Raw genomic sequence first — 27,157 nt, forward strand, 5'->3', positions numbered from 1 at the left:
GCTAGACGAAGGTGAACTAAGCCTCACTAAATCAAAACGAAAAACACGGGTGGAGGGAACTGACATTCCAGGTGGCATAAACAGTCTGGGCAAAGGCCAGGAGGAGGGGCGGGGTATGTTTGTAGATCTGGCAGGGTAAGGGCAAGGCTGAGGCCCAGTGTGTGTGGAAAGAGGGCAGAAGAGGCCAGGCCGCAAGCGCCAAGCAAAGCAGCTGAAGCTTATCCTGGGGAGCCACAGGAGGTTTTTGAGCTGAAATCCCAATTTGTTGGAGTCTCCCAGCACATCTCGCATTGACACGCCTTAGCGGGGGCACACCATGCCCTCGGTTTCCAAACTTTCGAATTGTCTCTAGTATATATCCACAGTTCAGCCTTAGTTCGTCTACTGGTAACTTGGGCGTTCTTCCCCTCAGTGGAAGAGGAGCCACCCCCTTCCCAAATGCCAAATAGGAGCGACGCCACCCGGGCGCGTCCCCGCCGCGCACGCACTCGCCACCACCGGGACGTGACTCTGGAAACGTCCACTCTGGGCAGCGGCAGCCGCGGTGGGGGAGGTGCCCCCGACAATGCGAGTCTAGCTTCTACGGCCGTGGCGGTCTGGGTTCAGAGCTGGAGCCCAGGACTTCCGTCTGGCAGTTTGCGAAGCTTCCGCCGGTTTCAGAAGTTCCTTAGGTGTCCTGAGAGCTTTTTTCCGTGGCGTCTCCATTCAGGCACGTATTTAGGCATCCATTCGCCCTTTAGGGGTCCTCACCGCCCTCCCCACAGCTAATTAAGAGATGGACGCAGTAGCCAAGGAGACCCTGATTGACAGACATAATTACCAACCGACTAGTGAAAACTCCAGTATGGGCCCGCCCGGCGCGTGGCCGTACGCCCAATTAAAAAAGTGGACGCGCCAAAGTGGGCGGTAACGGGGCGGCGTAGGTTGTGGCGGTTCTTCGGTATTACGCGCTGGGGATTGAGGCGTATACGGGCATTCGGACAATGCCGTGACGCGGCATAGCAACAGTGTTTACAGCGTGAGCGCACCCCAGCGGAGGGAGCCCGTGGGTCCGGGAGGAGGCGCGGCGGCGTGGAGGAAGGTCGCTGTTTGAGAGTGCTCTCTTGAAGCCCTTCAGAGAGTGGGGGAGGGGCGGTGGACGACGAGCGGGCCCCGTGTGCGCTTGCGTCAGTACCTCTGCCGACGGGTCCGCACGCACGCGCATGCCCACAGCGTGCGGAGCCGCGGTGGCCGGCAACAGTGCGCGTGCGCGCTGAGAAGCCCGCTAAGGAGCGGCGCTTGCGGACGTCGGGCTGGCGGCCCGTGACGTCGTGAGGAGAGCTTTAAAGTGCGGGCCGGGCCGGGCATCTGAGGGTCTGGCTGGGAGTCGGACCGAGCCTCCGCGGCAGCTTCCCGCGGCATGAGGCGCTCCAAGCGCCCCTGCCCCCCGGGACGTGGAGAAGGTGGAGGAGGAGGAAGCCCTGTTGTCGCCACCGCTGCATGACCTGCCGCCACTGAGTTCCGACTCCGCTCCCGGTCTCTAGACGCCCCCCGCCGGGTTCTCGGGCAACGCATGGGGCTCAGGCACTGAGGACCCCGTTCCTTCCGGGGGCCCCGGGGCGCGTCCCCCGAGAGCCATGCCCGGCCGCCCCGCCCGCCCCGCCCGCCCCGGAGGACCCTAGAGTAGCGTCGCGGGGGCCATGGCGGCCGCCAGCGGCTACACAGACCTGCGTGAGAAGCTGAAGTCCATGACGTCCCGGGACAACTATAAGGCGGGCAGCCGGGAGGCCGCGGCTGCGGCCGCGGCTGCTGTAGCCGCCGCCGCCGCCGCCGCCGCCGCCGCAGAGCCTTACCCAATGTCCGGGACCAAGCGCAAGTACCAGGAGGACTCGGACCCGGAGCGCAGCGACTATGAGGAGCAGCAGCTGCAGAAGGAGGAGGAGGCGCGCAAGGTGAAGAGCGGCATCCGCCAGATGCGCCTCTTCAGCCAGGACGAGTGCGCCAAGATCGAGGCCCGCATCGATGAGGTGGTGTCCCGCGCGGAGAAGGGCCTGTACAACGAGCACACAGTGGACCGGGCCCCGCTGCGCAACAAGTACTTCTTCGGCGAGGGCTACACGTACGGCGCCCAGCTGCAGAAACGTGGGCCCGGCCAGGAGCGCCTCTATCCGCCGGGCGACGTGGACGAGATCCCCGAGTGGGTGCACCAGCTGGTGATCCAGAAGCTGGTGGAGCACCGCGTCATCCCCGAGGGCTTCGTCAACAGCGCCGTCATCAACGACTACCAGCCCGGCGGCTGCATCGTATCTCACGTGGACCCCATCCACATCTTTGAGCGCCCCATCGTGTCTGTGTCCTTCTTTAGCGACTCCGCCCTGTGCTTCGGCTGCAAGTTCCAGTTCAAGCCTATCCGGGTGTCGGAACCTGTGCTTTCCCTGCCAGTGCGCAGGGGGAGCGTGACTGTGCTCAGGTAACCCACCTGGGAGGAGGGGGCGGCCCTGCTGCCTTAACAACCCACCCGGGTTCAGAAAGCAGCGGCCAATAGGAGCCCGTCCTTTTAACGGTTCTGATCTATCCTTCATTTTGTAGGGAGCAGGGGAAGGGGCTTGTGTACCAAGTAAACAGGGCTCAGAAACCAATGTGGAATTCTGTACCTGAAGGCAGCTTTCACGTGATCACGGGCTTAACTGAGAATTAGTCCAAAACGTCTTTCCAGAGGTTAAGATATTAGGATTCTGTTTTTATTGTGAGATTTTAAGCATTTCACTTTCTGTTCTGAGTCTCCAGTTCCAAATCAAATGCTTAAAAAAGAAAAGTTGGATTCACTATTGAAGTCTTCCCTGCTCTGCTGTTCTTGGTTTTCTTAACAAAGAAAAAAATTATTGGATTCCTTAACAGAGAAAAATACAGGCAGAGGCCCCTGAGAGTATTTAATTGATAGTTTCTCCATTCCCAGGAGGAGGAATGACTTCCCTGGAGTTAAACAATTTAGTGGTTGGGCCAGAAATAATGCACCACACTCTAAAAATTTCCCCCCTTAGTTATGGATAAACCCATTGGTCCTTTGTTAAGAACGTGTTGCCTGTTACTGGGACCAAATGTAACAAAATACACCTGGGCTCTTGACCTGGTATTTGACCTTAGTTTTGTGAGTGACAGATCTTAGACTTTTAGCCTGTTTGCTGAAAATTAGCTCAGTTACCTGGCCCCCCCGGGAAAAACTGTCTTCTAGAACACTCTGTTTATGTGAAGTGAAAATTTATTTGGAAGCTACCTCCTTCCAGTCCTGGAGAAGGTAAATCTAGTAATGTACATCAGTAATCTTCAAAACCTCTTAGGAGGTCTAGTCTACAGCTTGACTACCACCAAGTACAGGATCAGGACACACTAGGATTTTGTTGTGAGCAGCTTAGTCTCTGAAGTGCAGTTGGTGCCATAGTCCACAATTGTGAGGAGAAGCAGGGTCCTAGGAGCCCTCTTAATATCACAAGAGCAGGTCATCTGTCTCATTTCAGTTGAACAGCTGAGCCTCCTTTCATATTGAGGATGGCAGCAGGGTCTTGAGATGTCCAGGGCCTGATGGGAAAATCTGGGAAGGCATTGATAGCAAAAGCAGTGCTTCAGCTCCTGGAGGACCTCCTTCCTGTAAGATGTTTCCTTGTCATTTGGACTTCTGAGCATCTCAGGTCTGTGGTGTTTCCAGATGGATGCCTTTTAAGATGGGATATCCAGGGTAGATCCTCCCTGGGGCTTGCTATAGAAGGCAGATTGGGACTCTGATTTCTTGGAAGGACTCTCAGTGCTAAAAAGACCTCACACAAAGACCACTTGGTCTTTTAATGAGATATTAATTTCTCACATAGCCATAGACCATTAGGGTTGTTTTCAGGAGGCCCATCAGTAATTGAGTGCTTAATGAGGAGATCCAAGGCACTTTGTGACTTTGAGATACTCTTCCCCCCAACAAATGCACACTTCTGGATTGGAGAGCAGGAATTTTTAATATTTTTTTATAAGTTTTAAATTCTTTTTATATAAAAAAATTTCTTCTAAAAATTTTTAGTAGTAGATGAACTCAATGCCTTTATTTATTTGGTGCTGAGACTCGAACCCAGTGCCTCACACGTGCTAGGCAAGCATTCTACCACTGAGCCACAACCCCAGCCCAAAAATATAAATATTTTTAGCTGTAGGTGGACACAAGACCTTTATTTTTTATTTTTATATGGTGCCGAAGATCAACTGAGCCACAAACCCAGCCTCTTAAATTCTTAATATGCAGGTCTGTTAGTGATCAGCAACAGGATTGCATCGTCAGAAAAATTCTGTCTTTTCCTTAGAGTAGTAAAGTTCTAAAGCTTTTCCAGTCTCTTTCAGCTCTTCCTGGATTTAGACTTAGCTGTGGAGTTAATGTGGGAGGCCCAGCCACGTCCTGAAAAGTACTGCCCCAGGCTTTGAATCCAACTGTCCTCTCATTTGCTTTGGGATCTTGTGGGCGGTCTCGGAGTTGGCTTTCTTGTCCACAAAGTGGGGATGATGCCAACTTCTGAAGCCTGTTAGAATTAAATGTGATTATTTTGTGTCAAGTACAGATTTTGGCACAGGTTAGACACTTAAATGGGTGTTTACTTTCATATACAACAACTTAACGAGCCTCTGCTTTCTTGATGGGGAAGGGGCTAGGAATTTGGTGGATCATGAAATATGAGTTATAACTTTCATGTGGTTCTAACCCAGTGGACGCTTTAGACCAGGTTACTCACAGCCCAGGCAGATAATTGTAGGAGTATGCTGAAGGGTCATCTTACCAATTCCATAGTGTTGGAAGTTTTGGGGAGGAAGTAAGCTGTAGCTTGGAAACTTCTGAGACTTGGGAAGTTTTGGGACTACAAATTAGCCAAGCAAAGCAGGGCAGAGGCTTTGGCAGCAGTAGCAGGGTGTGGCCACAGGTAAAGATGAGGGGTGGGTTCTGCTGTGAGGCAGATGTAATTCATTACAGACTGGTGGATGGTGATACCTTGGTGAAGCTATAGATCAGGGCCTCTTAACAGTGATACTGTTGCTATTCAAGTCTTGCTAATTCTGTTTTTGTTCTTGTTGGCACTGGGGATTGAATCCAGAGGTGCTCTACCACTGGACTACATTCCCCCCATTTTTTTTTTTTTTTTTTTCTGAGACGAATTCTCAAATACTTGCCCAGGCTTGTCTACAATAAGAAGTCCTCATACCTCAGCCGCCTCAGTCTTTGGGATTATAGGCAAGCACCACCGTGCCCAGTTTTGCTGATTTGTTGTTGTGTGGGCTGTCCATGCATTGTAGAAAATATATCTGCTTACCTGGCCTCAATGTGGTAGATGCCAGTAACACTTTTTATGACTACCAGAAATGTCTTTGGATACGGCCAAATGTCCCTGAAGGTGAGAGTTAGGGAGCAGGCTCATCTCTAATTGAAAACCACTACCCTAGGATTTTGGATGCTCCCACTAACTTAAATAATCTAGCACCCACTCACTTAAAACTCTCAGCTTACTTAGTATGCACGTGGATGAACACCTGCCTGTTTATAGTGTCCCTCATCAAATCCTGCATGTAAGCTAGTAAGAGGTGGTGCTTTCTCTCACTTCCTGGTGGGGATCTCAGTCCAAGGGCAATAAGCAGTAAAGCTGCAGATTAGAAGGGAGGGTCTGATGAAACTGGTGCTCTGCATATGCAGAGGAATTCTAGCAGTTGTCACTTGAAACTTCAGTTGTTATTGGCAATGGTGTCTGTAATCATCTAAGATGATGTGGCAGGAATACAGTTTTATGTTTAATAGTGTTCAATGTGGATATTGGTGTGGCAGACATTGACTCAGCAGTGTTTAAGCTTGGGCATTTATAGGAGACCTCAGACCCTTCTTGGGAGGCTGTCCTTTTTATTCCCTTCCCTAGAGAAATAACTCTTTTACCTTTATCAATTCAATCCACATTCTGCTGCCTACCCCTGTAGGGTAAATGGGGCAGATTAAAACAGGCTCCAATTGGATTAATTAGAATAATAACCTCAAGACCAATTGCTTACATGCTTTTACCTTTATTCACTGCATCATGGTCTGTGGTGTGTTGGCCACATGCCCATAGAACCAGGCCTTGGCCACTGGTCTGGAAATGACTTGTTTTGCCCAGCCATGGGTGTGAACTGATGAGCTCAGCCTTTGACTCCTGCACTTACAGTTGGTATTGGGTAGAGTGGGCACTTTTGTCCATTTTGGGCTAAGAGCTAATCTTGTTCTGCTGGTTGAAAGCAAAATTTAGCTTTCTGGCTTAAAATAGTTGGGAAAGTAGGGCAGATAGGTCCTGGGCCACATCTCTTGTGGAATATTCTGTTGCCATGGGAGTGGGAGAAACTGAGATGAGGTCAGGGCTGTATGTTCTCAAGAGGGGCTCCTGGCCATTAGGATTGGCTATCCTTACAGCTACTGAACCTGATGAAAAGACCCAGGGGACTGGGTGTGGTGACTTACCCCTATCATCACAGCTACTTGGGAGACTTAGGTAGGACAATTGCAAGTTTGAGGCCAGCCTGGGCAATATTGTGAGACCCTGTCTTAAAATAAAAAAAAGTCTGGGGATACAGCTCAGTGGTAAGACTTTTGCCCAGCATGTGCACCATCCTGGGTCTTATCCACAGTTGTGTGTGTACACACACACACAGAAAGGCAGAGGGCAGGAAAGGAGAGAAAGCTAATGGTGAAGCCTAGAGCAAGCAGAGAATGAATAGGCCATAAAAATTTTAGGGTTGGCTGGCAATTTTGGACTGGGCATTTGGCATATAGCCTTCACTGAGGTACTGTGCTAGCTCTCTGGGGGGCACAGGCTTATCTTTGTTGACTTTATACCCCAAGGTTAGTGGTTACCCATGTGTCCTTTGATGATGCCAGCAAGGACCCCAGAAGAGATTAAACTTTTTTTTAGCAGGAAGCACAGATGGACTTTTTTCTTTGTATGCTTGCTACTAAACTCTACCACTCCCCACCCCTTGTAACAAAAACAAAGTTTTTAGGCAAAGTGGTGGCAGTTCCAACCCTACCACTTTAGCTGTTTGACTTCGGTTATTTAACCTTTATGGCCTTCAGTTTTCTTTTGCAAAATGGGGCCAGTGATGCCAGGGTCATCAAAAAAGATTGACTATTCTATACAGACTGCTGAATGCTTGAAGTTTAACCAAATGTGTCTCAGGAGATGAACTTCCTTCTCTGTTCAGTTCCTGTCAAAATTGGGAAACAGCAGGTTGACCTTTTTCCCTCTGGATTCAAAAAGCCCCCAGACTTCTCTGAAAGTTGAACCATGTTCTTCCTAGAGATTCAGATCTGGTAAATAACTTGAGTCTGAGCTCAGAGTTGTGCTTCTGTGTTGAGATGGTCTGTCTGCTCTCCTCTAGAACCTAAGTTTCTCTGTCTTGTGGGCCTGTCAGTGGTGGGGCTGCCTAGGGTAGGTAGCCCAAGCCAGAGGAGGCGGTCACCAGAGTCTGTGATCTTGGCCAGTCTCTCCATCTCTAATCTGTCCTGGTGTCGGCTGGGATGGCATGGAGAAGATAGGGCATGGTGGCCATCTTGGAAATGTTCCTTAGCAACTTGATTTCCTAGGCTGTCCCCAGAGGAGACATGTACACATCTGCTTAGTTCCTTATAGATTTTTAGACTCCTCATTCTTGCATCTGATCTATACAGATATAGAAACTGAGACTCCAAAGTGGTAGAAAAGTTTGGCTTAGTACACATTTCATTTGTGGTCCATTGTGTACAGAGTTGAATAAGGCCTTTGAAGTGCTTTGTCTTGTAGGGAAGACACAATTTCCACAAACCAAATGCAAGTCCTAGTGGGTGTGTGGTTGAGGTTGTGGGGGAAACCCTGCTTGCGGGAGCTCAGGGAAAGCTTCCCATAGAAGGTAGATGTATCACCTTTAAGAGTCACTCTAAGGTCTGGTAGGTGATAGAGATGGACCTGTTACTTTTTGTGTTTGGGTACTGGGGATTGAATCTATGGATGCTTTCCCCTGAGTTATATCCACAGCCCCCCCCCCCTTTTTTAATTAAAAAAACTTTAAGACAGGGTCTTACAGAGTTGCTGCTAGTGTCACTAAGTTGTAGAGGATGACCTTGAACTTGGAGCCTCTTGTCTCCACCTCAAGTTGCTGGGATTATGAGGGTGTGCCACCATGCCTAGCTAGGTCTTACTACTCTTGATGCTTCTTGCATACTAATTGCTGCTGGGGATCGGGGCCTAGCTAGGGTAGAGAGCAAGCAGGCTGGATAGCACAAGGTATTTCCTCCTTCGTTTCCCTGTGAAAACAAAGGAGCAGGAGGCACTGGAACTTTTCTTCGTGCCAAGGTTAGGACTGGATCTGAGGCATATTAAGTTTCAAGCTGGCAGACTGGGACTTTAAAACAGTTTCTCTTGTAGCAAGTAGGTTCCTAGCAGTAAATAATACTCTTGTGGTCTCTTCTGGGCACTCACTGCTGAAGTTTGTACAGGAGAGCTTCTCTTGGTCAGTTCCCACTTGAGCCCAATACTTTGAGGAATGGTCAGTGGACTGTCAACAGCTGGTAGGAAGTTCTAGAAGACCAGTCCTAATGAGCCCTCCAGGAGCATCAGAGCTGAGGTCTTTTCTGTGGACCTGTGCACCTATATCAGCACATTAGTTCTGAGCCTAGGTTCAGGGCAAGAACCTGGCATAGCTTGTTTGTCCTAGAGGCCTTTAGAGGATGGGTCAGGAATCATGGGGAGCAATCAAGCTTTGACCGACATTGCTCCAGAACTACATTAAGAGTAGTGGTTCCTTGTTGGAGATGAGAAGCCAGAGCCCCCTTGATTATGCCTGTAGCCAAGTCAAACAGATTTATAAAACTTGTTAATAGCAGGGAACATTGCTTGTAACTTGCACTGCAGATTCAAGCATTAGAAATGTGCCTGTGGACTCAGAAGTCCTTTGTGTGTAGATTTTATGGGACTATCTTGCAACCCAGATCTCTGGTCACCACTGTGGAGTGATAAGAAGGGAGAATGAGACCTTTCACTCCTAGTCCTGGGAACAGGGCCTAGGAGACCTCTTCCTTTAGACAGATCCCTACAAGGGGATCCCAGGTCATATCATCTTGGCAGATGGCTGACCGCAAGGTTCTGGCTTGCCCCGGGTGGCCTAGGGCCCTTCAATGATTAGAAAATGGTGGGGTACTAGGAACATAATTCTCATAAAACCCTGCAGGTTGGCTCTCACCACTCCTTCCAAGAGGTGTCAGCCATGTAACCTGTGCTTCTACCTGGAAGGTAGTCTTGCCAGGCGTGGTGGTATATGCCAGTAATCCCAGCTACTTGAGGGGCTTAAGCAGGAGGATTGCAAGTTTGAGGCCAGTCTGGGCAATTTAGTGAGACCCCATCTCAAAATATATTAAAAGAGGTAGGAATGCAGCTCAGTGGCAAAATGCCCCTGGGTTCAATCCCCAATACTGAAAACAAGTAAAATTTTGTAGTCTTTTGTAATGACAGTGAATACCTAAGTTACAAAGCATAACAATGAACATCTAAGAACCTACTGTTCGCCTTATTATAGACTAAGAAACTGAGATTTAGACTCAGCATGTGACTTAACTAAGGTCATGTACCTAATATGACAAAGCTGTGTTTCGAACCTATATCCCTTCAATTCCCTAACACCTGAATGGCACTTCTTACAGTGGACTGACTTGTTAATAGTTATTATTTGAGGGAGGGTTCTTTGATCAGTGCTCAGTTAAACAAAGTCTGCAGGTTCTTTTTCTATAGCAATTCTCGGATCCTTTAACATATTAATGCTTTTTGAAACTCTAATATTTTCTAGCGGCTGTGGTTATAGCTTAGTGGTAGAGTACTTGCCTAGCATGTGTGAGGTACTGGGTTCAATCCTCAGCACCACATTAAAAAATAAATGTATTTTTTTTTTTTAAAACTATAAAAATTTTAAAAAATATATTTTCCAAATGAATTTTCTTTTACCACCAGGCACTGTCTCAAATCAGATGTCCAGATAAGAGGTACTCCTTTGTAGGGGAGGAGCCTGAAGTAATCTGACTTCATTTTTACTGGCTCTTATATCCAACTCTTATCCACAGTTGAGCCAGCCTGGCCATTTCAAGGAATCCTTCCCAGGCCCATGACATTCCTGACAGTTAAGCTTGTGTTTGTATTGCTGCCCTTGAGAAGGAGCTGATCAACCATGAGAAAAAGGTTTGTGTCCAGAGGTAGCCAAAAATCCCCTGAGCAGGTGGGGAAGCTGAGACTGCACACGCTTCCCACTAGGCCTGTGGCTGGGTGAGTTTCTGGCTAAGTAGATCTACCACAGCTCATTGGAAAACTTGGGGGTAGGGTTGTTTCTTGGCTGCCATGCTCCCACTGAGAGCATATGAGGGGCTCAGGAATTATAGTTGCTTCTAGAATTTCAAAGTGGAAAGATGCTAACTGAGAAATAGACAGTCATCTACTCACATTCATTGGCCTGTAAGCAGTTTTAAAAATCTTGTAACTTGTTGAAAATAAATAGAAGTTTGAATGTGATGGAAAGTCTTAAAATATCCCAAACACAGCTGTCTTCAAAATTGTGGATCCCCCCAAAGGAGGCTTTTGAAAGCTTTTTTCCAAATAGACAATTTCTCTTTGGGAATGTGGCGGTCCTAGTTCTCCCTGGTGACTCAGTGTGTCAGCAGCTGTGTTGGCTTTCTTCATATACTGTGGGGTGGGGGAAAGGGAGGAAGAATGAGGAGGGGATAGCTCTTTGTGTCCTTATCAAGGTCTTCCCTGAATTACTCTCGTTGTCTTTAGAGCCTCTAAAGGTGCATCCCCTTGAAGATTCTTCACTTATTTTAGTTTTGCAGAGCTGGGGGATGAAACTCAGGACTTCATACATAGCCAGGCAAACATTCCACCCCTAAGCTACATTTCCAGTCCTATGGGCTCTTTTTTTTTTTTTTTTTTAAAGTTCCTGGCCTGTGCAGGGAGAGTCTTGCTTTGGCCTCTCTTAAGAGACCAGTGGGTGTCCTATGCCTCAGGTCAGGTTTTTCTTGAGTAGTTTCTCAGCAAAAACTTCCTGGAGCATGGTATTTTTCTTCCATGTAGTGTTTTTTGTTTTGTTTTGAACCCAGGGCCTTGTGCATGTGAGGCAAGCACTCTACCAACTGAGCTATATCTTTAGCCTATCCATGTAGATCCTTGAACCTTGCAAATAATAGGCAGGGGATAGCCATAGACCTGAGCTGTATTCTTATCTCCCAGGAACTTTGGTTTTTCACTCTTCATGGTCCTTATTCTATGTCTCTTTCCAGTGGATATGCTGCTGATGAAATCACTCACTGCATACGGCCTCAGGACATCAAGGAGCGCCGAGCGGTCATCATCCTCAGGAAGTAAGTACCCCTTTTGGTACCTTCTGCTCTACCTGTAGGCCTATCTGGAGTTGTAGGTCTAGATTCCCTGAGAAATCCTTCTTGTACCAGTGGCATAGAACAGTGAAATATGGGAGGGCAGAAGGTTGTTGTGTTCTCTTACTTTTGTTTGCATTCTGTAAGGTAAAGCTGTTTTGTCTTTTCATCAGAAAATGAAGTTCTTTGATTATTTAACTGTGGACTTTAGGACTAAACAAAATCACATGTTGCCCAATATTTATGGGCACAGTCTTTAGACAAGATTTGGGGAACATTTTTCCAAACCCCACCCCACCCCCAACCTCTTCCTCTCACCTCTTTGGTTCTGATTTGTCCCATGTGCTGTCTGTGATTATTTTTGGACTGTACCTTAGAACCTTAGAAGCCTGCTTTTAAAATGCCTAGGTTTTCACTCTGGGAGGAGCAGGGAGTAAGGAGGAGACAGATGCAGTATTCAACTGGCTCATAGCTGTAGCTGTTTCCACTCTGATGAGAGGATTCAGGGATGTACTGACTAACATCAGTAAACCTGGTCTCTCCAGGGTTTTTTTTTTTTTGTACTGGGTATTGAACCCAGGGTCCCACTGAGCTATGTCACCAGCCCTTTTTCTCGTTTTTATTTTGAGATAGGGTCTTCCTGAGTTGCTGAGAGTGGCCTCAAACTTGAAATCCTCTTGTCTTAGCCTCCCTAGTCAGTGTGATTACAGGTGTGCACCGCCCCGCCATGTCTGGCTATAGCACTTCCTTTTTCTTTTCTTTTTTTTTTTTTTTTTTTTTTTTTGCTGCGGTGCTGAGGATTGAACCCAGGGCCTTGTGCTTGCGAGGCAGGCACTCTACCAACTGAACTATATCCCCAGCCCCAAGCATTTCTTTTTCTGTCCTTACGGTGAGTAGACAGATTTGTCAGCAGCCACAGCCACACAAGCATTGGATCAAGGAAAAATAAACCTTTTGAATGGAGTTCTAGAGAGGATCAGTGATTGCCCAGCCTCCCATAGAAGTCAGTGAGCAGAGCAAGATCAGTGTATGGATGGGTTTGTTCAGGAGGTGGAAAGCTTGCCAAGTTTATTTTTTAGAACAGTTTTAGATTTATAGAAACTTGTGATAGTACAGAGTTCCTTTGTGCCCTGTATTCCATTTCCCTTATTGTTAATATCTTAGTGTGGTATGTTATTATCAAGAAGTAAGTAGTGGTCGGGGATGTAGCTTGGTAGTAGATCATTTGCCTAAGCATGTGCGTGAAGGCCTTAGCACAGCAAAAAAGAAAATAAACCAGTGATTTTTTTCTTAGTTTTTCCTTTTTTTTTTTTTTTTGTTCTAAGATAGTTCCCACATTACATTTGTCATTTCACCTTAGGCTCTTCTTGGCTGTGATCATTTCTCAGACTTGGTCTTTTTTTTTTTGGTACTGAGGATTGAATCCAGAGGCACTCTACCACTGAACTGCATCTCCAGCCTTTTTATTTATTTATTTATTTTTTAAATTTTGACACAGGGTTTCACTAAATTGCTGAGGCTGGCCTTGAACTTGGAATCCTCCTGCCTCAGCTTCCCTAGTAGGTGGGATTATAGGTATGTGCCACTGTGTCTGATTTAGGCCTTATATTTGACATTGAGTGGTTAAACGTTTTGTAGACTATCCTTCAGTTAGGATTTGTCTCCCCGCCCCCCTTCATGGTTGGCCTAGGGTTATGTTTTCTGGGAGGAAGACCACAGAAATAAAGTGCTAGTTTTACTTTATACTAAGGGTATATTCTCTTAACATAACTTGGCACTGTTGGTCTTGAACATCTGCCAATCTACATGTTTGTCAGTTTTTCAACTATAAAAATTACTATTTCTGTCCTTTCCACATACAGTCTACATTAAGTAGTGAGACCAGGTGCTGTGATGTGCACCTGTATTCCCAGCCACAGGAGGATCACTTGAAGTCAAGAATTCAGGGTCAACCTGGGCGACATAGCCAGATTGGTCTCTTAAAATGAAACAAGACAAAACAAAATTGCTGGGTGTGATGGTACATGCCTGTAATTATAGCAACTTGGTAGACTGAAACAGGAGGATCTCAAGTTTGAGGCCAGCCTTAGGAATTTAGCAAGGCTATAAACAACTTAGCGAGACCCTGTCTCAAGGGCTAGGGATGTAGCTTAGTTGTAGAGTGCTCCTGGGTCAGTTCCCAGTACCAACAAAGGACTGGAGGTGTGGCTCAGGGGTAGAACATTTGCCTCGTATGTTCATTCTCAGAACCACAAAATACAACAAACTCTAAAAGTGAGGATTTAGCTTTACCTTCTTGAGGTGGGAGAGGAGTATCCACATGAATTATTTGTATTTCTTCTTCACCGGAGTTCTGACTATACTCCATTTTTTTATTCAGTCATTTGTTTACATTAGCATAGACTCAGGGATATTTATTTTATGTTCACATTGTTCTAGCTTTGGCTGCTGGAAACTGTTGGTTTGTCTTATTTTTTCAGGTTGCTTTTTTTTTCCCCCTGGTACTGGGGATTGAACCCAGGGGTGCTACATCCCCAGCCCTCTTTAGTTTTTATTTTGAGACAGGCTCTCACTGAGTTGCTGAGGGCCTTGCTCATTTGCTGGGGCCGGCCTAGAACTCAGTCATCCTACCTTAACCTTTCAGGTTGCCAGGATTACAGTTGTGTGCCATATGCCCAGCCCCCAGCCTTTATTTTTTATTTTGAGACAGGGTCTTGCCAAGTTTCTTAGGGTCTCACTAAGTTGCTGAGGCTGGTCTTAAGCTTCCACCTCAGCCTCCCTAGTTGCTGGGATTATAGGAGTTTGCCATCTTTTTAACTTCAGTCAGTAACTTTGACATTCTGATCCTTTGGTTGCATAGCTCCCGAATTAGGTGAATGAAGTCATTGGCATGACTTTCTCACTTTGTCAAGTTGAAACTTTTTTTTTTAATATTTGTTTAGATGTTGATGGACCTTTATTTTTATTTATATGCAGTGCAGAAGGAGTTTTTAAAATTACCTTTCTACTTGATTTCCTGTGGTTCCCAGCACAAACCAAAACCCAGAACCAAACCAGAATTGAGAGAGCACCTTCCTTTTGGACTCTCCTCTGTCATTGTCAGGCTATACCTGCAGCAGGGATGGGTGGCCTGCCCAGGGCATGAACCTGGAGGAGAACTCCTCGGGTTATGTAGAATCAGATCAGTAACTCCCAGGTGTTCCCTCCCAGCCTCTCAGAATAGCTTTCCCTGGGGAAATTTTTAGATTTTATTTTATTTTTTTTGTACCAGGGATTGAACCCAGGGGTGCTTAATCACTGAGCCACACCCCCAGCCCTTTTTTTTATATTTTATTTAGAGACAGGGTCTCATTGAGTTCTTAGGGCCTTGCTGAGTTGCTGAGACTGGCTTTGAACTTGCAATCCTCCCTTCTCAGTTTCCCAAGCTGCTGGGATTACAGGTGTGCGCCACCACACCTGGCTCCTGGGGAAATCTTTGTTAGAGGTGGCCATAGCTGGAGCATCTTCTCAGTCTTCTAGATAATTCCTTCTTGAATGGTGGCTTCCATACCTGGCTGTCCCAGCCAGTTGAGTCAAATGCTTCTCAGCACAGCTAAGGGTCTGGACTATTATTCAGCTTCCGTGGAAACTCTGCCAACTGGGACCCAGCAGTGGTCTGACATTGGGAATGGCTGTTGTGAGTGACGAGGCTCTTTGACCTTCTGACTTGAGGGGGCCCAAGAGCTATGCAGGGTCTGGGCTTTGAGAAGAGGGTGGAGATGAGTGGGAGGATGTCCCAGCTTTCCCAGGCAGCTGAGCTGTGGAAGTGCCAACTGTGGGGAGCCAATCAAGAGGTCTGAGGAGAGGTATAGCCATCTCTGTTGCTTGCAGAATAAAATCCAAGCATGCAGCCTAGTCTCTTGGGATTCTTCCCTTCATCTTCGGTCCTTACCTACCTTAAAGTACCTGCAACTCCCAGTATAGTCCATAGACTTGGTCCTGGGCATTGTGGCTTCTATTGGGAATGCCTTCCCATCTCTAGTATATTCATCTTCTGATCCATACCCACCTCCCCAAATGACCAACATGCACACACTGAAAGTTGATTAACCTAACCATTCTTCAAGGGTCAGTTGTTGACCATTTCGACATGCAAGAAGCATCACAAACATAACTGTAGCCCTCTCAGCATAAACTGTTAAGACTGTCAACCCATACACTTGGCATTGTGAATTTCTAAATTCATTTTCTGTGGGAGCAGGGAGATCCCTGTTCATCTGGTTCCTAGCATGTGGCCCAGCCCCAGAGGAGGAATCCTTCAGTATGAGGGGAATGATTCAAGTGGAGAGAAGCAGCTTCAGAGTAGCTGCAGGGGCTTGTCCTGGAAAAGGTCAAGCTGTGACAAGTTGAAAAGGGGAATATTCTCACTTGGGCATCCAGGCACTGCCCAGAAGTCATCAGAAGGTAGCCTGAGCCTGGAGGGCACCTGGCTGATTTGACATCTTCTGGGGAGTTCGTGTTCTTGTCATAAAGTGTGCATTGAGCCTGGCATGCTTCTCATAGGCAGAAAGCATAGAGCCAGTCCTGCCTTCTAAGTTCAGATAAAGATTGCACAGTCTGTGTTGGGTATATAGCTTAGTGGTAGAGTGCATGCTTAACGTGTGTGAGGCCCTGGGTTCCATCTCCAGCAGCTCTGTCCCCAACATGTCCACACCTCCCACCAAAAAAAATAAAAATAAAATAAAAATTGCTCAGACTGCTGAGGGAGGGTCTGGTACTTTGACACCAGCAAGGTGTTTCTTGGAGGGCCTCATGGAGGGAGCCAGATAGGTGGCTACTGGGTGTTTTCTGGTTAAACAAAATGTTTCTCCTTTGGATGTGGATGGTGCTGGCTCTTCTCCTCAGGAGGCTGGAAGTGACCTTTTAAGAACTTCCCCAGAAGTAGTATCTATAGTCTGCATTTCAGTGTTATGATATGTGGGGGGTCACAATCAATAAATGGCTCAGTTGAGATCTTTAACCCAGGTCTTCTGGTGGTAAGTCTTGTAGTCCCTTGGTGGTTTCACATTGGAGCACCCAGGTCCTGCCCTTGTCTCACAGTGTGTCACCAGAGTAGATGCTTTGAATTTAAGAAACGAGCTCAAATGTAGAAGCATTTTCTTGCCTCTTCTCAGTAAATAGCTGACTGGTGAGAGTGTTGTAAATATCTAGGGAACTCTACAGAGAGGAGGGTGAAACAGCAACTGCAGGCTGCTCAGGTCCTTGATGTCCTCGGCATCCCCCAATAGCCCTGAATGTTTCTGTCTCTCGGCTCACCCAGGGCAAGCTGCTTAACATGCATCTTTTCTTGGAAATTGGTACTGCCAGCAGGTAAGCTAGACCTGGCCTTTTTGTGGGTGTGGTTAAAGTTTTAAAGTGCGGGCTAGATGGCCAAGAGACTGACCAACTTTTGGGGTGAAGTAGTCTGTGAGGAACCAGAGGGTGTCCCAATGTTTCCCTGGTATTACTCAGGTATTCCTGCTGGAGGATTTTGCTAGTTGCCAAGATCTACACATTAATCCTGAGAATAAGGGGGTGGGTGAACTGTATTTGGATAGGGGATCAGACAGGAAATGAGCTGCTTGAAATGATCTTTGAACAGGGATTTTGGACTTGGAAATATCAGGTATCTACTATATACAAGGTACCTGAATTAGGCACCACAGGAAACTAGTGTTCCCTAATGACTTAATGCGCCCTTGGTTCTTCCTTTGTTTACATTGCCATTATAACACAAAATAGAGAACACTGGTAGAAAACAGAGTGTATTCCCTAGAGAGCCCACCATAAAATGGGCAAAAAGTTAAAACCATGACAGTAGGGTCAAAGCAGGCTTGGTGAGATCTGGCTCCTGAGCTAGAAACTGCTGGCTAGGCAGAAACAAGCTCAGAGGCTATAAGGGAAGTAGGAGTATAGGGGAGTAGTGCAGATGCAGTGGTGAAGATGGAAGACTTTGATCACTGTCTAAACCTCAGGAGATGATTTTTGGGCTCTTAGGGTCATCTAGTTGATCTTTAGGAGTCCCCAACACTATGTTGTATTTGCTTACAAGACTTGTATTCCTGCTGTGCATGGGCATATGCCTTGACCTCCCAGCTGTATGGGAGGCTGAGGCGATTTAGCATGATCCTGCCTCAAATAATAAGGCCTGGGGATGTAGGTCTATGGTAAGAGTGCGCCTGAGATCTATCCCCAGTACTGCAAAAAAAAAAAAGTAAAAGTTTTTTTTTTTTTTTTTTTTTTTTAAACAATTACAGTTCAAGATTTTAAAATGTGTCATTGACAGAATTAGACAAAATATTATAAGCAAAAAGACGTAAGTGGCATCTGAGCACTTTTAACTAACTTAATTGACATAAATACAGCACTGCACTCAAAAATAACAAAATGCACATGGATAATTTATCAAGATATGTTGAATAATGAGTTTCAACACACTTAAAAAGTATATTAATTCAGAGTGTTTTCTGACTGAAATAGAATTAAATTACAAATCACCAGTAGGAAAATATGTGGGAAAACACACACGTTTGAAAACTAAACAACATACTTATAAATAATTAGTGAATCAATGAAGAAATCAAAATAAAAGAATATATTTTGGACTGAATGAAAATAAAAGCATGACATTAAAATTTTGAGACAAATGCATAAAAGTCATGCCTTAAAGGGAAATTTAGTGCTTCAGACATGCACAGTTGAAAAGAAGTGAGGTTCAAAATGTGTAATCATACATATACATAGGGTAATGATATTTGTCTCATTCTATTATCTTTCCTTCAGCTGCCCCCTCCACGCCCCTCATTTTCCTCCGTAAAATCCATCCTTCATTCTTGGCCTCCCCCGCCCGCCCCATTATGTAACAGAGAAATCATTCTGTTGGGGATGAAGCTTAGAGGTAGAATGTTCTTGGGTTTGGTTCCCAGTGCCACAAACACAAACAAACAAAAAAACCTCGTATTTCCAAGGTTGGCACTCTCCAGTTAACCAGGTAAAGTGGCTCAAGGCATTGAAAATAGCTCACTTTTTTGTTTTTGGTCAAGTAGGACACAGCTCAGAGTGATCTGAAGCTGGGAAAAGCAGCTGCAGATTCATCTGCTAATTGTTAATGACAGCTGGTGTTCTAGGCTCTGTATTAGTGCTAGGAATATGATTAGTGTAGGCTCTTACCCGTTTTCTTTGGGGGAAGACAGACATTGAACTTTTCACCAGACACTAGTGAAGGCTTTCCAGAGGAGCATACCTGTAGGTGGTTGAGGGGCCAAGAACGGGTGTTCAAGGTATTTCAGTCAGAAAAGATGCTCTGTGGCCAGGAGATGTGGCTCAGTGGTAGAGCATTTGCCTAGCTTGCATGAGGTTGGGGGTTACATCCCCAGCCCCACCAAAAATAGAGACTTGCAGTCCCAGGAACTCTGAGGCACTCCATTATACTGGAACAGAGTGGGGGTGGAGGACTTTATACCATCTAAGACAGAAAAGACTCCATGTATGTGGACAAGTATGAAGGGCACTGGGGAGTCATTAAGGCAAATGAGCAGCAGGGAGAGCAATTCACATGTGCTGTTTGTTTGTAGGAGGCTAAACTCAATGACTTATTTGACCACTGGAGCCAAAGAATTCCAGGGGTCAGGAGAAGACTGCCCGCCAGCATGTGAGGCTGGGGTGTGGGTGAGCAGAGTGGGCATGGAGGGTGTACTCTAAGCTCTGTCCCTCAGCAGGATGTGGAGGAGCGACCAGCTGTTGGTTTCCCTGAGCCTGGCTCGGCCTAAAGCATTGTCCCCACAGAGACCCCTCCCACCTTCAGGGCATGATATTGCTTTTCTCTCCATGATTATTGTCCCCTGTGGCAAAGTTTAGCCCAAATATTTACACCTTGCCCATTTGTCATTCTGCCCATGTCTGTAACATGCGTGAGGAATATAGAGGCAGTTAAACACCAGGGAGGTGATGAGCTTAGACTCCTGGCCTCGCTTAGCTACTGCCTCTCCAGATATGGTCTTACCTAAGCCCTGTGTTTTCAGTGATAAATTTATGAATGCTAGATGGACTTTTTTCTACCTCACTCCCCACTGAACCTCCCCTCTGATTATGATAGTAGGGCATGAGAAAGGATGTGCCCGGTGAAGGTATACAATGAGCAGAGGCACATGAAGTGGAGGGAAGGAAATTCAGAGGTATGGAGTTGAGTGGTACAGGTGGGGAAAGCAAACTTGGCCTTTGGCCTCCTGGGGTCTGGGGTCTTGGAGGAAAACACAGATACCTTACCAGATCTGAGCTGGGGGGGATTTCTGGGTTATTTCTGGGGATGCTGGTCCTACTGTGTGGCTGGCACCCACACAGTCCTGGCTCCTGGGACCTTGAGAAAAGGGGGTGTGGGTATGTATGTGTGATATGCTATGGTGGTAACCAGACTGAATGATTTGGAGAGTATCCCCTTGCAAGCCTTTATGTAGGAGATGTCTGCTGGGAGCCCAGGAACACATGCTTGGTGTTCCCTCTTTATAGGTGATACCCCTCATGCTTTTAGGCTCTTCTGACTATGGCAGTCTGCTACACTTGTCAGTATTGCTTTGTGGAGAGCAATTAAAATTACTCTGTGCAGTTACTTTCTGTAGAGAGTAATTAGAAGCATGATATTGGAGGGAAGTTAGTAGAAGATGGGTGGGGACTACTGCAGGAGAGATGAAGATGCTGGGCTTTGTGGGCATCTGATGTTCAGAGGTTCTGGAACTTGGCCCTCTGTAGGGGTCTAGGTTTCTAAATAGACCTGTTGCACTGGTCCCTGCTTCCTCTCTTTATTGGAAAGCCAAGTTTCCTAGTAAAAGTGGAGCCAGAAATTGGGGAAAAATAGTCAGCATTGAGCCAGGGAGCCACTCTTCCACCAGGGTCATTGTGGTCTGGGTTCATGATGATTACCCATCTCCCAGAAATGGTGGCATTGCCCCCATGTAGCTATGCTGCAATGGAAGAGCCCGCATGTGCTTTAGAGGTTATCATGGGATAGTAGCGATGTGACTTAGGTCAGTGACCTGCTCTGATTTAGCATTGCTCTCCACTCTCAGCATCTTCTACGGGGATTTACATGAGTGCTGCAGGAAGAGGGGGCACTTGAGACAGAATCTATCCTTCCCTTCCCCATGGTTCACATGCTGATGTATTGTTGATGCTGCAAGTTGTCCCTCTGGATGTAGTGATCAGCAGACCGACTCTCACATACCTGGCTCAGGTCTGTAAAGGAGGTCTTCATTCCTATTGCCACCAGAGAAAGTCCAAATCCAGACCTTATACTCAAACTTACTGCTCAAAATTTGGAGTACCCCGTGACTCCAAATTTTGTGGCACACTATTAAATCCCAGGGAACTTGCCTGCTCCATAGGAGTTAGTTGCCTTTTATGAGGGGCATGTTCTGAAGTTAAGCTGTTTTAAACTTCATAACCGGCTTGGGATCTAGCTTTGGTCTGGCTTCTTGCAACTTGATGGCCCTTCAGAAGTAGGGGAAGGACAGGAACTTCTGTGTTAGGAGATGTACTTGTAACATTCCTAGTTTATGTGTCGGAACCCTTTGGGTCTCAGAGTTCATACTGTCCCCACAGTGAATATAGAAGTCTCAGTTTCTAGTAGGGCTGACTCCAATCGTCCCTTCTTTGGGAGCTGCCTCATAATGGCCATAAGGCTGTTACATTGTGGGGGGTGAGGAGACAATGCCCTTTCCGTTTTAGGCAACCAGGAGAGCAGAGGGTCGCTGGTGCCCCTGGTCTATCTGTCCAGGCTCTCACCTTTCTCTCCAACTTCTCTAGCAGTCCTAGACACATGGCGAGAGTTCATCACTACTACTTCTGCCTGCCCACACGGGCTTCCCCAAGTAAGAAGCTCAAGAGGCTTGGGGCCCATGCCAGGCCTCAGTTGTGGCAGGATATTACCCAGAATATACTGCATCAAGCCGAGCACAGGCTCTCATCTTGGTGGCTCTTGCCATATACCACTTAGCTGAGGAAACAATTCCAGAGTGCTCCATTAGAGTGTTGTGGGGGCTTCTGGGCATCTGGGGCCTTCTCACCCTGAACTTCCCTAGCACTTGTATGGACTTAGCTCTGTGGGTACCAGAAGAGTTGCTTTCTTCTAAGGCTATAGATTCCTGGAGCCCTCCAACTCAAACTTAATGGCGCATGTCACATCTGATCTCTATAGTCTAGACCATTCAGCTTAAGGATATGGGGTCTGCATGGGCATCAGGGCTCAGATGATCCTACCATTCCTACCCAAAGAACCTAGCCTTGAAGGAAGCCAGGCCACTTGTCTAATTCCTAGATCCTCAGAACTGAACAGAGACTTAAAGCCAGTCCTGTTTCTCCTTCCTGTGCTCAGGTGGGGAAACTGAAGCTTAAAGGATAATAACTAACCTGGACTCTAAGGGGCAGTACCAGAATGGGGTTTTCTTTTTCTTGGTGTAGGTCCTGCCTCCCTGGGCCTGAAGCCTTCCAGAGTGGAGGCTGAGACTGGTATGCCAGCCATTGAGCTGAGCCCCTTTGACCTCTCACACTGTGAAGGGAGAGCCAAGGGACAGCAAGATGCCCTGGCTGCCTTTCTATCTGCCCACCAGTTTGGGCCTGAGAGCATCAGAATGTTGGTTCCCTGCTGGCTGGTAGGAGCCACCCCTGCCAACCTCAGGAGAAAGATCCCTTCCCAGGATCAGAGTGGCTCCTGTCTATTAGATTTAAGTCTCACGTAGGCTTAAACCTTTGTCTCACAGCTTCCAGGATGTTGACCTACCATTTTTCTAACCAGTTTGCTCCATCTTCTTGTAGTAGGCCAGCCAGTGGAGAGTGATAGTGGTGGTTCTAGAAAATGGGAGGAGCTATGAGGACTGGATGCAGCTTTTGGATTCCCTACTGGGTTTCTTCCTCTTGGCATCCTTGTGAGGGGTGTCCTTTTCCCGTCCTGAAATATTATTTTGTGCTCAGCAGACTCTGGAAAAGATGCCTTCAGGGCCTTCTGCCAGCTGTGTTCACATTATTCCCCAACCCAGTCTGTTGCTCAGGCCCCTCTCCTACCCCTTGTTCCCTGCCTAACTTCTGAGCCTTCTCTGTGCCGCATAAGAAGCCTCAGGGCTTACTGGAGGTTTCCTAGGCCAGCTTCCTCTTGGTCTGGCTTTATAAAAGGACTCAGATCACTGCCCTGAGTATCTCTCTGCCTAGCTCCTCCATGCCTCCTTATTTTTCCTCTGTGCTTGCATATTTTGCTTTTACTATGCAGTCTGTTCCTTGAGACTTGCACTCAGTGCTGGGTGGGGACTTTGCCTTCCGTTTTCAATTTGGGATGAACAGAAGCTGCCAGGGGGCTGTGGTAGGACTAAAATCAAACTCATGATCATGGAGTGGGCCTGGGCTCCCCCAACCCTGGCTTTGCCACTCAGCCTGTGGCCCAGTCTCTACAGTGAGAAAGTAGGTTAGGTCTGGTTCCATTTCCCTCCAGCCCCTCCACAGTCCTGGAGCAGAGACCCTTTCTGTAGTAGTATTTCAGGCAGGGATGAAGGCATCTGTTGGAGTGTGTGATGCCCACCATGGACCTCAGTCTTTTTGCAAGTGGAATAGATGCCTCTGGCATGCTTCTGAATCCAAATGGAGTGAGGTAGAGTTGCCTCATGCAGCTGTGAGAGAGCCCTGGGGTATGACCTCTGAGATAAGTTTCCTGTCATTGGAAATCTGTAAACAGAAGTGTTCCCATTCTCTTCTCCTAGACCTGCACTTAAGGTCTGTCAGTCTTTGGGGTCAGCTACACCAATCCTTAGTTGAACCAAGAGGATACTGAATCACAAAGCAGAGACTGCTGGCTTATAGGCAGGCCCAGCTGGTCTCCACTTGGCCTGGCAAGAGAAAGAACTAGTCTGAACAGGCCTGTACCCTAGCCAGAGACCCAGTCATGATATGTGTGTTTCCTTTGCAGGACGAGATTAGATGCACCTCGATTGGAAACAAAGTCCCTGAGCAGCTCTGCATTGCCACCCAGCTATGCTTCAGATCGCCTATCAGGAAACAACAGGGACCCCCCTCTGAAACCCAAGCGGTCTCACCGCAAGGCCGATCCTGACGCTGCCCACAGGTACTCAGCCTAGGAGCCTCAGCAAAGGCCAGTCAAGCAGCCCCATGACCTGGCTCCAGGTTAGGATGGTGGAGAAGCCTAGGGGTAGGCTGGTTAGGAGCCTAAGATTGCTCACCGTTTCAAAGCCTTATGTCTGGTTTCTCTGGGAGAGTAGCATGGGTGGCATTTCTGCCTAACCCATGACCAGCTGCCTATACCTTCAAAGGGAAGGGATTGGGCAGAGACTCTGACAAATGGAAGTTTGTTGTTTTCTTTCCATGACCTCATTGTTCAGTCCCACCTGGATGCACACTTTTGTGGGTTTATACTTAGGTGTTAGTAGGGAATCTTGGCATGTAGAAGTGAACCAAGGACCTATTTGAGAAGAGTTAGGAGGGCTTCTGGTGGGATAATGTTTAAGATAAGACCAGAAGGATGAGGAAGGTATGTAGGAAGAGCATTCTCAGCAAAAACAATTATGTGGGCTAATGCCGTGAGGCAAAAAAGAACTTCATGGTTTAGTGGGGCTAGTGAACAGAGAAGGTGGTATTGTGGGGAGGGGCAGTGGGGAGAGTTGGGAAGTAGAGGTGGATGGCAGGACCATGCAGACTCTAGAGGTCAGGTTAGGGAAGGCCTCCTCCTGTCCAGCAGACCTGGCAGGGTCCTGGATACTAGACTTAGAGCTAGGCAGACCCCGTACTGTAACTGGGAGATAGCCCAAAGATGAGGTGTGGCCACTGACTTAGTGAACAGGAACCACCAGTGCCAGTGCTTCTGCCAGAACTACCCTTTCTTGAGAACCACTGAATTGGAGGGACCCAGTCTGAGGACAAAGACAGACCAGGCAGAGGTGATTAGGCCAGGCCCTCCACCGCCAGACCACTGCTGGCCTCTCAGATAATAGCCCTCCCTCTTTTCTTTTGCAGGCCGCGGATCCTTGAGATGGACAAGGAAGAGAACCGACGCTCAGTGCTGATGCCCACCCACCGGCGGAGGGGCAGCTTCAGCTCTGAGAACTACTGGCGCAAGTCCTATGAGTCTTCAGAGGACTGCTCAGAGGCGGCAGGCAGCCCCGCCCGAAAGGTGAAGATGCGGAGGCACTGAGGCCTGCCCACCGCCCTCCTGGGAACTCTGTCTGATCCTCATGTAGCTGCCCCTCCTTTTGTTTTGAGGGTTTCATATTTTGTTTTTGATCTTATATATATATATATTTTTTCCCCTTGGTTTGTTGCCCATTAAGGCTGAAAAACAGAATTGGCCAAGACCTGGGTTTTCATGTTTTTGGCTGTCCTCCTGTATGAAAAGATTGTTGGTGTCTGTAGGGGACAGAGACTCACGCTGGAGTAGCCAATAGAGGTGTGGGGGGCAGTTTTCTTCAAGTGGGGCTGAGTTAGGCTGGGTTTATTTAAAAACAACAAAATGTTATGGTTAAGAAATTCATTTTTGCTTTAAACGTAAATCTTCGCAGTGTTCTAAACAAAGTTCAGTCTCCTGCCCACCCCTTTCCTCTGCTAATGTCCACGCTTGGTTGAGGTTCTTCGAGCCTTGCCAGCTCTGCGTGGGGCCTGCTGCTCCACCTCTCATTTGCTATCCAGCTCTGGAAGCTCATGTAAACGCCATTTCTTCCGCGCTCAGCAGAGTTGTTCAGGTTGGCTGGGGGTGGGGTGGGAGTGGGGCTTAAACAATTCCAGCCCCTGTCACCCCAAAGCTATTGCTGAGCCCTCCGGGCTTCTTCCACACTTTGTTGCTGGCCAGGAGGCTGCTAGCACAGTGGTCCTGAGGTCTCTTGACAAGAGTATGCCTCTGCTGGGTTGCTCCTTTCAAGCATATGTGTGGGATTATACAGAAAGTTAGACTTGCCATGTTGGGTCAGTTTTAGGAATTGTTTCTAGCTAGAGGGACTGGTGTCCTTCTAAGTCTAGCATTTGGGGTATGGGAAATCATTGTGGTGTGTGGTAGGGTTTTTGTTTTCTTTTGAGTTTTTATTTTTTTCCTTTGATCTCTTGGCTTTCCTTTCTCCTCCATTGGCCGGCCTGGGCCTCCTCCCCATGTCATTCCTCTAGGAAGGTACCCGCTCCCTCTGTCCTCCTGCAGCATGCATCCAAGGCCAGAGCTCAGGCCTGCAGACTGGGTTGGTGCCTTCTCTGCTTCAGGGGCATGGGAGCTGGGGAAGGGGCTTCTAAAAAAAAACAATAAAAGGAAGAAAAAAAAGTGAAGTCTTTGGCGCTTTCTACCTACTCAGATCCTGGAAGGCTGCAAGGTTTTGCTGATCTAAATTCATTATGAATGTCTTCTTGCCAGACGGGCCAGGACCTGGGCCTGCCAAAAGCAGAGGCCCTCCCAGCAACTGGGCCACCACCACTTTAGGGGGGCTTTTGTGTGTGCAGAGGCCCAGACCTGAGGCCTCAGAAATCTGGGGCAGCCACCATCGAGAAGCTCCTGTTAGGGGCCAGAACTCCTTTGCCAGCGTGGATTCCTCAAGTCAGGACTGCATAACTAAAGCAGTTGCAGTTTTATTTTTTTTACAGCTTTTTTCCCAAAAAATGATTTGTAGTTGTGTGTGCAGCACTTTGCCCTGATATGTGTGCTCTACAATAAAAACCAAATCTAATATATTTTGAAACAATTGTCTGATGCTGTTGTAAGAGAAAGGTTGCCTTTGGTGCCTCCTTAATCCCTTTATATTCTTAACTTTAAACAGAGGTTGGGGAAGTGGAGCTCATGGATCACCAGAGCCCCAGAGGAGACAGCCAGTTGTTGACACCAGGCTGAAGGCTGAGGGTGGACTTGCCCTTTGCCTACACTGAGGAGGATGGCCTTCATAAATTATGGGGTGCAGGTGTGCAGGGGCCACACCCTCTCCCTGCATGTGGTAGTGGAAAGACTGCATGCCAGTGAGGGGGAAATAGCCTGAACCAAGGCAGGGAGAAGCTGGCTTTTGTACAGGATGTGAAAGTGGTCTTGCTCAGTAAAAAATTCCTGAGTTTCCACTATACCAGGCAAGTCCTCACTTGAACCCCAACAGTGAACAAAACTCTTCTGGTCCTTGCTTCCAGTTGCTCACAAAGTATGGGAGTACATAGAGTACAGGCATGAAGCAGGTATTTTTTGGTGGGGTAAGGCTGTTGTAAGAGAAAGGTTGCCTTTGGTGCCTCCTTAATCCCTTTATATTCTTAACTTTAAACAGAGGTTGGGGAAGTGGAGCTCATGGCTCACCAGAGCCCCAGAGGAGACAGCCAGTTGTTGACATCAGGCTGAGGCTCAGATTCACTCCATCTGAATCCCTGACCTGGCTCCTGGCCAACAGCTTCAGTCTGGAGTGTGCATCACTCTATTCAGTGCTCAGAGCCAGTTTGGCTTGACCAATTCCTACTGTGGGAACCTGGACAAGCCACTTAACTGCCCATTTAGAAGAGCCTAGAGAGTGCAAGTGGCTGGCCAGGGGTTTAGTCTGAAAACGGACGAGGGCCTCTGGTATTTGCCAGATGGGCCTGCAGGGGCAGCCCTGAGCTGGACACTGGATCCTGGGTGCCCTGGAGAGGGCATATTGGAACCCAGAGGGATGTGACTTATCAGACATCCAGACTGCATATGACAAGAATGGTTTTCCCCACCCATGCCTAAGCCCCTCCAGTATGGGATGGTGGCCTTCT

At 47.5% G+C, this 27,157-nt stretch overlaps 1 protein-coding gene across 1 annotated transcript; it reads left to right on the top strand.

The window, feature by feature from the left end:
- The first annotated feature begins 510 nt into the window (after positions 1 to 510).
- Positions 511 to 26,119, top strand: ALKBH5 (alkB homolog 5, RNA demethylase). The gene is made up of 4 exons (XM_079135248.1): positions 511 to 2,449; positions 11,312 to 11,392; positions 23,370 to 23,525; positions 24,431 to 26,119. The coding sequence occupies exons 1-4, from the start codon at positions 1,680 to 1,682 to the stop codon at positions 24,606 to 24,608; spliced, it is 1,185 nt and encodes a 394-aa protein (XP_078991374.1). The 5' UTR covers positions 511 to 1,679; the 3' UTR covers positions 24,609 to 26,119.
- The last annotated feature ends 1,038 nt before the right edge of the window (positions 26,120 to 27,157 follow it).

Source organism: Sciurus vulgaris (assembly GCF_902686455.1).
Source record: "Sciurus vulgaris genome assembly, chromosome: 3".
Taxonomy (NCBI): domain Eukaryota; kingdom Metazoa; phylum Chordata; class Mammalia; order Rodentia; family Sciuridae; genus Sciurus; species Sciurus vulgaris.

Bases quoted from the DNA above. Each gene is read 5' to 3' on its own strand.
- ALKBH5 (XM_079135248.1), top strand. From the start codon at position 1,680: ATGGCGGCCGCCAGCGGCTACACAGACCTGCGTGAGAAGCTGAAGTCC. The intron at 2,450-11,311 runs GTAACCCACCTG...GTCTCTTTCCAG, and splicing joins GGGAGCGTGACTGTGCTCAG to TGGATATGCTGCTGATGAAA. The intron at 11,393-23,369 runs GTAAGTACCCCT...TTTCCTTTGCAG, and splicing joins GCGGTCATCATCCTCAGGAA to GACGAGATTAGATGCACCTC.